The sequence below is a fragment of the Ictalurus punctatus genome, chromosome 16 (genome assembly GCF_001660625.3).
Source record: "Ictalurus punctatus breed USDA103 chromosome 16, Coco_2.0, whole genome shotgun sequence".
Lineage (NCBI taxonomy): Eukaryota > Metazoa > Chordata > Actinopteri > Siluriformes > Ictaluridae > Ictalurus > Ictalurus punctatus.
This window is the reverse complement of record NC_030431.2, coordinates 5,392,870-5,402,500: the sequence shown is the minus strand read 5'-3', so window position 1 is coordinate 5,402,500 and position 9,631 is coordinate 5,392,870. Positions and strand designations below refer to the sequence as shown.

Genomic DNA, 9,631 nt, shown 5'->3' with positions numbered 1-9,631 from the left:
TTATTAACTCGAAAATTACAAAAGATAATAAAATGAGCTAATTTGCAGCAGAACAAAATGAACATAGCGTTAATTTTCTTTTTTATTTTATTTGTATAATTATTATCTAGCAGCAGTGAATTAGAAAATAAAGTGGATATAAATTTAGAAGTGAAGTCCCACACATCTGCCTGAATAAGTGCTTTTATTTATTTTATTTTTTTGTTCAGTTTTAGCCAGAGAGCTAGCGAGTGTGCAAATAGAATACCCGGATTAAACAGCGCGATGTGATTGGTCCTGCTAGCGCGCGGGCTGGTTACCTAGGACACCAGCGGTAACATCACTGCGTAACGTGTGCCTCACGCTCCTCTCTCATTGGCCAGATAACAGCTGAGGCGTGAACCCTTCGGTATGATCTCTGTTCTCATTGGCTCACTGCTCCCCGCTCCACGCTCTTGTGATGCACGCGCTGGATTTTTATTGGCCGGGTATAAAACCTTAACTCGTATTGGAGGCAGGGCTATTAACCAGGCTCCACCTCCAGCTGCTGTAAACTGATTCTGACAGCGCGCGCAGAGGAAAGGTAAGCGAAACACACACCGTTATAAACTGTAAAATAAATATTAAATATTAAATTAATTTAAAGAAGAGCTGAAAGTGTTTTGTCAGTGTGTGAGGTGATATTTCTTATTTTAATAAGAAATCAAATATTATACTTGCTCATTTATTTATTGAGGAAAATAATCCACCTCTAGGATTAGCAGTTAATTTGAAGGTGAAATTAGAGTCAGGTGTTTTCACTCAGTGGGATGACGATCAGGTGTGAGTGGGCGTCCTGTTTTATTTATTTTATTTGATCAGTGATCTTCACAACAATATATATAAATACTTCATATTTATGCAGATATATATAGAAAAAGTTCTAAAGGGTTCACAAACTTTCAAGCACCACTGTAGCCACCAGTTTAGCACTAACTGTGTAAATGATGAAGTTAAGAATGTGTGTGTGTGAGTGTGTGAGAAAGCTTTCTGCTCTGATCAACAACAGGATGAAGTCCAGCAAACACAAATCACCACAAACAACTGACACAGAGTTTGGAGGGGTGATAGGTAAGACACAGAGTGTGTGTGTGTGTGCATGTATATATACACACATCTGTATTTGTATCTGTGCATGTCTTTATGTACACATCTGTATCTGTGGTCCTGTTCACACCTGGCGTTATGAACGCGTCTCCAGTGAGCACTTTGGTGATCGCATTTCGTGAACAGGACTTTTCTATGTGTGTGTGTAGGTGCTGCATGTATAATAGTGTTCCTCCCCCTCACTGTGCTCTTCCTGCTGAGTGTGTGTGTGTCTGAGGAGGGCAGCGTGCTCCGCTGGCCCCCCCCACTGCCCCCCCACTCTGACCTCTATGACCCCCGAGCCGTGTTCATCATCACTGTGTGGTTCAGCACACACATTCTGCTCTACCTGCTCCCAGTGGGCAAGGTTAATACACACACACACACACACACACACACACACACACACACACAGAGTGCGCACAGAATATAGTGTGTTTTCTCTCTCCAGGTGTCAGAGGGTTTAGTTCTCAGGGATGGAAGCAGACTGAAATATCCGATAAACGGTAATGTAGTTCTCTTTTATCGTGTACTACATATCCCACAATCCTGTGTCTGCTGTGTGTGTGATGGCTGTATTGCTGTTTGTGTGTGTGTTTTAGGGTTCCATGCGCTGTGTGTGACGATTGTGTTGGTGTGTATGTGTGTGTGTGTGGGCGTACCCCTGGCTCACCTGTATGACTTGATGGTGCCGTTGGCGGTGTGTGCAGTGGGCGTGGCCTTCCTGCTCTCCCTCTACCTGTATGCTCGCTCCTTCTGGGCTCCTGTACACGCACTGGCACTCGGAGGAAACACAGGTCAGAGCACAGTGGCATGATGGGAAATGGAGTTTTTCACACCTGCACTGAAAACTACTTAACACACTGTTAAACACCAATGAACACCATTACTGGCTAATTACTGTACACAAGCTAAAAGAAGGAAAAAACAAAGGCTGACCTGTGTGTGTGTGTGTGTGTGTGTGTGTGTGTGTAGGTAACGCTGTGTATGATTTCTTTATTGGACGGGAGTTAAACCCACGTATCGGTTCATTCGATCTGAAATATTTCTGTGAGCTGCGTCCAGGGTTAATAGGCTGGGTGAGTACACACACACATGTTTGTCTCTATCAGCTATATCCTGTACACATAGATTTTCCTAAAAATGTGTGTGTGTGTGTGTTAGGTGGTGCTGAATGCGGTGATGTTGATGAAGGAGGTGGAGCTGCGTGGATCACCATCAGTGTCAATGCTGCTGGTGAACGCCTTCCAATTACTCTACGTCACTGACGCTCTGTGGAACGAAGTTAGGGCACTACACAGGACACCGCACAGGGCAATACACAGGGCACCGCACAGGGCAATACACAGGGCACCGCACAGGGCAATACACAGGGCACCACAAAGGGCAATACACAGGGCACCGCACAGGGCTATACACAGGGCACCGCACATGGCAATACACAGGGCACCACAAAGGGCAATACACAGGGCACCGCACAGGGCTATACACAGGGCACCGCACAGGGCTATACACAGGGCAATACACAGGGCACCACACAGGGCAATACACAGGGCACCGCACAGGGCTATACACAGGGCACCGCACAGGGCAATACACAGGACAATACACAGGGCACCGCACAGGGCACTGACAGGGCAATACACAGGGCACCGCACAGAGCAATACACAGGGCACCGCACAGGGCAATACACAGGGCACCGCACAGGGCAATACACAGGGCACCGCACAGGGCAATACACAGGGCACCGCACAGGGCAATACACAGGGCACCGCACAGGGCAATACACAGGGCACCGCACAGGGCTATACACAGGGCACTGCACAGGGCAATACACAGGGCAATACACAAAATGACAATGTGTTTTGTTGCATTGTGGGATTTTATTAAATCATTATGTAGTGAATAGCGAATGGTTATTGCATTTCTGACTCAGCCTGGTCGTGTGTGTGTGTGTGTGTGTGTGTGTGTGTGTGTGACTCCGCCCTGCAGGAGGCGGTATTGAGCACCATGGACATTGTGCATGATGGATTCGGCTTCATGTTGGCGTTCGGTGATTTGGTTTGGGTTCCGTTCACATACGGCCTCCAGGCAGCCTTCCTTGTGTCACACCCTCATACACTTACTCCCTTCAGTGCCCTTGCCATCATCCTGCTGAATGGTAATTTAGGACATGCCCTGTCCTGACGGACATTAACAACGCAGAGTGTTAATACACGACACCTCTTTCTGCTTTCAGGAATCGGGTATTACGTCTTCCGCAAGTCCAACTCTCAGAAGAACCAGTTCAGGAGAGACCCAACACACACTAGCGTCCGAAGTGAGTCCCAAACACACACACACACACACATACACAAACAGAGAACCTTATGTAGTGCTGAGCTCCTTTATGCTAATGTTGTAGATTTAAAGACGATTGCCACAGCAACAGGAAAGCAGTTGTTAGTGTCGGGATGGTGGGGGTTCGTCAGACACCCCAATTACCTCGGAGACCTTCTGATGGCGCTAGCATGGTCTCTACCCTGTGGTCAGTCCAGCACACACACACACACACGCACACACGCATATATACGCGTGATGTGAAACTCCCACATCAATATTCCTTTGAGCCTTCAAAGGTTGTAAACTAAAGCTGATTGTAGAAGCATACACTTTGACACCAACAGCTGCAAAACCTACTGCAGATCCTGTCATGAAATCTTGGGGTTCTTGGAGACTTCTTTTTGCATCAGACAGTCTCTTCTTGTGCTGAATTTGCTGGGACAGCCCTGCACTAACTGGAAGTCATTTTAAATCTGCACCATTTGTAGATTATTTACCTTACAGTAGAATGATGTATTTCAAATAATTTGGAGATCTTTTTAAATCTCTTGCCAGACTGACCGGCATCCACAACCTTTTTTCTGAAGGACTTACAGAACACTCTGACTTAGATCTTGGCGTGATGACACCACAGACCTCAATAACAAAGGGAACACCAGACATTAGATATGAGAGGGGTATAAATAAGATAAATAAGACAGGTTCCACCTGCATAAATGTAGGGGTGTATTTACTTTTTCCATGTGACTGATCAATTTTTTGTTAATTTAAATTGTGAAAATTACTACAAAATGTCAACTTTATTAATAGCCACTGTTTCAAAGAGGATCAAATGTTTGCTCGTCCAAATATGTAAAATATATATATAAAATTTCCATGGGGTGTACTTACTTTTTCACATGACTGTGTGAGTGTGTGTATGTTCAGGTCTACTCGGAACTCTAGGTAGTGTGAAAGTGTTAAGCAGTGTATTACATGCTGCTCTTACATTAGTTTTTATGAGTAAATAAAATGAGGCAGAAGACCCTGTGTGTTTTAACGCTCACGGTTTGTAACCCCCACCGTGTCCCCACAGGGTTCTCCCACATCCTGCCGTACTTCTACGTGCTGTACTTCAGCGTGTTGTTGGTGCACAGGGAGGCACGAGATGAACGTCAGTGCAGAGCGAAGTACGGCGCGGCTTGGGAGGCGTACTGCAGCCGAGTGCCCTACAGGATCATCCCCTATATCTACTGAGCTCATTACTGCTGTCATACACACTTTATTACACTCTCTCACTCCTGTACCCTCACACACACCCATAACATCAGTCTCTGTGTGTGTGGATGAGGCACGTGAAGAACCCGGTGATCCTCACTGTACATGGACACGAGGTTAAATGCAACATGTTCATAGACCTTTTCCTGATAAAGCCTCAATTGAAAAAAAAAACAAAAAACACAGGTTCACGTGTTTCTGCTTCCACACGGTCATGTGTACATCACCCCGAGTTTAACACGCCCGTGTTAGTATCATGGCACATTAACAACAGAGCAACACGATTAATGTAAAGATGATCGAGATTTTAATTTATAAAATGTCATTTCAAACCATTTACGATTTTTTAAACACATGCAGACACTCAGCTGTACGTCAGGAGGACACGCTGCTCTAGTGTGGACTACAGTAGTGCACTAGCTAGTGCACATGACTCTGTGGGAAACATTTGGAACACAGCTCAGGAAAAGAACAACAATAAAGGAGTGCAAAATGAGCAGAACATGAAAGCAGGATGTTTGTGTTTATTGCTGTTGCAAACAAAGAACACAGCTGTGTGTGTGTAGGAAAATAATCGTCATTTTATATAATTGTTACAAGAAAATATATTGCATGGTTTTATCATTTTATGAGAAAATGATCGTAACTGATTTTAAATAAATTAAATCTCTTCGATCATCACTTTTCCTCGCGCTCTTCCCTTCTTCCAGCTCTCCTCCACCTGCTTCCTGTCTCTCTCCATCGCCTGTCTCTCACCTTTCTGTCTCTCACACTCTGACCACACTCGTCTGGCTAAAGCCCTCAGTGTGTGGGTGTTCTCGTTGGTCCACGCCTGCAGGAACTCGCACTTCTTCCCAGCCAGGAAACACATCCTCCTGAAGTGGGCGTGGTCTCGGGGAGCTGCGCTGCGCGCCCTGCTGAACACTGAGCGCAGCTGAGCGAGTGCTGAGAGTGTGTACCCCGCCCCCTCGTCCCTGCTCGCTCCGCTCAGGATGTGAGCCACGCCTTCCACTGCGCTCAGCGCCGAGTCCGAGTCGTAGCGTTCTGCAGAGATAGACGCCATTGCGGCGCTCAGAGCCTCGGAGAACGAGCTGAATGTCCGGCCGCGTCCCAAACACTCCGACACGGACAGAAGGAGCTGCGTGAACTCCAGCAGCTGCTGTGTCTCCGTCACATCTCCGTTAAAGAGGCGGAGCGTGAAGACATAACCATACAGCACGTTCACCAGGCTGAACTTCAGCAGTGGAGATGGAGAGGCGGAGCAAAGGGAGGACAGGGGCGGGATTTCACAGCTGATTGGAGGAGGCGCATTTCTGCTTCCCTCCATTTTTACTTTCTGCTTCTTAACTTCCTGTTTCTGTGGTGATGGAAGTTCTGATGCCGTGTCCAAGTCCTGTACGTCTCTGTCCTCTACTTCCTCCAAGCTGTTTGTTTCTTCAGCACGCTGGAGTTCCTCGATCAGCACTGTATGGTCTCGCTCGTGCTCCTCCCACCACGGCTGCCATATTGGAACGAGAGCGCTGATGCCGCCGTCCTTTAGCAGCTGCTCAAACTTCTGCTTGTCCTTCTCTGGCAGGAGCGCCCACAGCTCTTCTTCAGTCAGAGACTCGATATTTAGTCCCGACATCCTCGTCACTACATCTTCCTCTTCCTCTTCCTCACCACCTGTCTCGCCGAGTCGCTGCAGGATGTCCTGCACCTCGTCCTCATGTCCCTCCTCTCTGTGTGTTTGAATCTCGGCTAGCCTGGACAGCAACGTTAGCGTGTCTGTGTCCCTCTCGGTCACTTGTCCTCCGCTGTTCTCCATCAGCTCCCTCGTGACTCCGCCTGGCCCCCCCTCCGCCTGCCGCATCCTCAGAAGGATGTCCCTCATGTGGATCCTGTCCTCGTGCTCCGTCCTGCCTCGCTGCCTCAGCTCCTGAGACACGCAGTCTTTATAAAACTGCTCTGAACACGCCGTGTGAGCCGAGCCACGGTAACAGGACAGCGCACAGTAGGGGATGTTACAGCGGGGACAAGTGTAACGCGCCGGGTTACTGAGACACAGCCCGCAAGGTCGTAATGAGGACGATGATGTGTTCTCTTCCTCAGCAGCCGGAGTCAGGTCAGCGCCGCATGCTGAAGTCACTGGAAGTGAAATCCCGTCTTTCCTTATCTGCTCAGGTTCTGTCTCACCGCTCAGATCGTCCTCCTTCAGCGAGACGTCCATCAGTAACGATCTCACGAACGCCGGCGTCCTTCGTCTCCACGCACACTCCATCACACACTGCCGAGAGACGCTGGACAAACACACCAACACTGACTTTTATTCAGATCGCTGTAATACAAGTATATGCTTCAGGAAACATCTCAGTTGTACACTTCAGCTCACAGTGAAGCTGTTTTCATTTGGATACAAACAAATTTCTCATTTTATTTCTACTTTTTTTACTGAGTGCCTGGTTCTGTTTCATAACATAGTTCAGCTGGTCAGTGTGTACTAATTTACAAAAGAAAACCATTTCATATTTTATCCTGTAATTTAAGGGGTTTATTGTTAAACAAATAAATACATAAATTACATGAAAAAACTACTACAGGTAAAAGAACCAGAAATGAGCACATAAACTGCAGCCATCAGGATGTTAAACTGTAAAAGTTGAGATTTATTTATTGCTTTGACTTATTTCTGCTCCAGGACAATATGTAGAAGGTAATTATAAATAAACTCATAAAGCTCTTATTTCATAATAACTATATATTATTAATAACAACTTACCCACCAGGTTAGTAAACGCACGAGAGACGCTGCTGCGCTACCAAACTAAGCTGTCGCGGTGTGATGACGTCACGGTAAAATAAACGCGGAAGCCTTTTGCACAGAAGCAGCGCAGATTTTGCGCAGTATCGCCCTAAACGCGGTTCTTCTGTCTAAAATTAAAAAATAGGAGGAAAAAAAATCTAAACTAATCCCGAATCGCTAACTGAACTCGGTACAACCACAGAAACACGTCATTATTCTACATCATCCCTTTCTGTGTTTTCATTTCCTCTGAAAAATAAAAATATTGAAGGAGGTGGAAATGTCTTCAAAATTAATGACTGAATAAAGAAAAAAGTCAGAAGAGAGAACAGTGAGGTGCTGTAGAGTCCATGTGTATGTTTATTTGCACACGGCTGTACACAACAGGAAAAACAACTGGTGTAAAACAGAGTTAATCAGATTTCTCTGCATCAGTTTTCTGTATTAATCACACTCAGATAGGTTTAATTTTAATAATAATAATAATAATAATAATAATAATAACAATAATAATACAGTGCTGATCAGAAGCCCAGCTTCAGCAGCCATTCCTTCAGCTCCGTATCGAACTGGCCTTTAATGCGGATGCTCATGGTGACCTCGTTGACCGTGGTGGGCAGCTCTCTGCCCGTCAGCTGCTGCAGATGTTCTTTTACATCCTTGTTGAGAGCCTGCAACACAAACAGCTGGTGTCTAACACCTCATCACGCACTCAGAGGAACAGAGGCAGAGATGTGTGAGCTCTCAGAGTTGATGAGGAGCTTTAAACCCACCCAGATGTCTCCCTCCACCTTACGCACGATGGTGCTCTTCTGGTTTCCGTGTTTGATGTCGGAGTAAACGGGAATATTGTGCATTCGGGAGCGTCGGATCATGTAGGGCAGTGACGGAGGCGTTTCTAAAACAAACAGAATCATCATAACACGTAAAGAAAAACCCCAGGAGGCATTAGGGGAAGTCAGTAAGTACAGCTTTTACACAATGTTAATAAGCACGTCTCTGATGTGAGAGTTAAGCTGATTAGTGTGTTAACTGTAAACTCTGTGTGTGTGTGTGTGTGTGTGTGTGTGTGTGTGTGTGTACCTGAGGGTGGAGTCCATCCTGATGGGGCGGGGCCGGTGTGTTTGGGTGGAGGTGGGACGCGTGTTGGAGGAATCAGTCGCTCCACGAAGCAGAACTCATCTGTGCTCTCGGTTACAGAAGAACCTCCACTCTCTGAGCTGCTGTGTGTCTAAACCCCACCCACAAAACATGACATCACCTCGCTGTCAAATAACACCATATAACTACAGTGACATCACCATGACATCACTGTGTCTGTCTGACTCTCAGATTATAATTGCTTTAATAAGTGATTATTTTTCTTCAAATGATGCAGAACTCTTGCAGAAAGGTATTTCTGACATGGTGTACAAATTATTTATCACACTTACAACATGATTAAAAAATATAAAAATAAATCTCTCTTCTATAAGGAATGATTGGATTTAAATATCTTCTGAGCTGTTTATTAAGTGTAGGCCTACTAAACATTTTACTCTGGTCAAACACTTCTAATTTAATTTGTTAATAAAGTTTAAAGACAGAATCTGACCTGTTTGTACAACACCAACATCTGCACAAGTAAAAACAGCTTCATCTGCCGCATACATTTAATATCTGTTTTCATAAAACACATTTATATTTCCTAATGTCACACACTGAGCATCTGGATAACGGAGCTAAAGTAGACATTTCCGTCCACATTTAACACCAGAAAAGGTCAAGATAAACAAATGAAATCCAAAACTCACCCGTAAACAGGCTGCAGTAGTAGAAATTCTCTTAAAGTTGTGAATTAAACTGTTTTTATTCCACAAAGATTTGCTCAGTGTCACAGCAACGCTGCTCACGGAGGCCGCCATCTTGTAGTTCCGCTCTGCGCATGTGCAAGGAAACGGCTACTGACTGACTGACTAACACACACACACACACACACACACCGAGTTTATTTAATTAAACAATTCATTAAAACAATTTTAAACTATTTAAACTTATTTACTCTAATGATATATAATATATGAGACTTTCAGAGATTTGTGTTTATTACATTAGTGTACAGATGTTTAGCGTATACCGGATTAGTGTACAGATGTTTAGCGTATATAGGGTTAGTGTACAGATGT

At 45.2% G+C, this 9,631-nt stretch overlaps 3 protein-coding genes across 5 annotated transcripts; 1 reads left to right on the top strand and 2 right to left on the bottom strand.

Moving 5' to 3' along the window:
• The first annotated feature begins 476 nt into the window (after positions 1–476).
• tm7sf2 (transmembrane 7 superfamily member 2) lies at positions 477–5,193 on the top strand. The gene is made up of 11 exons (XM_017488985.3): positions 477–562; positions 1,028–1,089; positions 1,275–1,471; positions 1,556–1,610; positions 1,707–1,901; positions 2,080–2,183; positions 2,269–2,388; positions 3,098–3,266; positions 3,345–3,425; positions 3,510–3,632; positions 4,503–5,193. Exons 2-11 carry the CDS (start codon positions 1,029–1,031, stop codon positions 4,661–4,663), a joined length of 1,266 nt encoding a protein of 421 aa, XP_017344474.1. The 5' UTR covers positions 477–562; position 1,028; the 3' UTR covers positions 4,664–5,193.
• Positions 5,189–7,546, bottom strand: znhit2 (zinc finger, HIT-type containing 2). Of its 3 annotated transcripts, none has more exons than XM_017488982.3 (2): positions 7,447–7,546; positions 5,189–6,963 (listed from the first exon to the last, which is right to left on the bottom strand). In XM_017488982.3, the coding sequence occupies exon 2, from the start codon at positions 6,942–6,944 to the stop codon at positions 5,346–5,348; it is 1,599 nt and encodes a 532-aa protein (XP_017344471.1). In that variant the 5' UTR covers positions 6,945–6,963; positions 7,447–7,546; the 3' UTR covers positions 5,189–5,345. The 3 variants fall into 3 exon arrangements, with proteins under 3 accessions (XP_017344471.1, XP_017344470.1, XP_017344472.1); XM_017488981.3 differs by having other exon boundaries at positions 7,443–7,536; XM_017488983.3 differs by having other exon boundaries at positions 5,189–7,001; positions 7,447–7,502.
• A 257-nt stretch (positions 7,547–7,803) lies between these two features.
• Positions 7,804–9,412, bottom strand: mrpl49 (mitochondrial ribosomal protein L49). The gene is made up of 4 exons (XM_017488987.3): positions 9,260–9,412; positions 8,550–8,697; positions 8,240–8,364; positions 7,804–8,137 (listed from the first exon to the last, which is right to left on the bottom strand). The coding sequence occupies exons 1-4, from the start codon at positions 9,368–9,370 to the stop codon at positions 7,991–7,993; spliced, it is 531 nt and encodes a 176-aa protein (XP_017344476.1). The 5' UTR covers positions 9,371–9,412; the 3' UTR covers positions 7,804–7,990.
• Between the last annotated feature and the right edge of the window lie 219 nt (positions 9,413–9,631).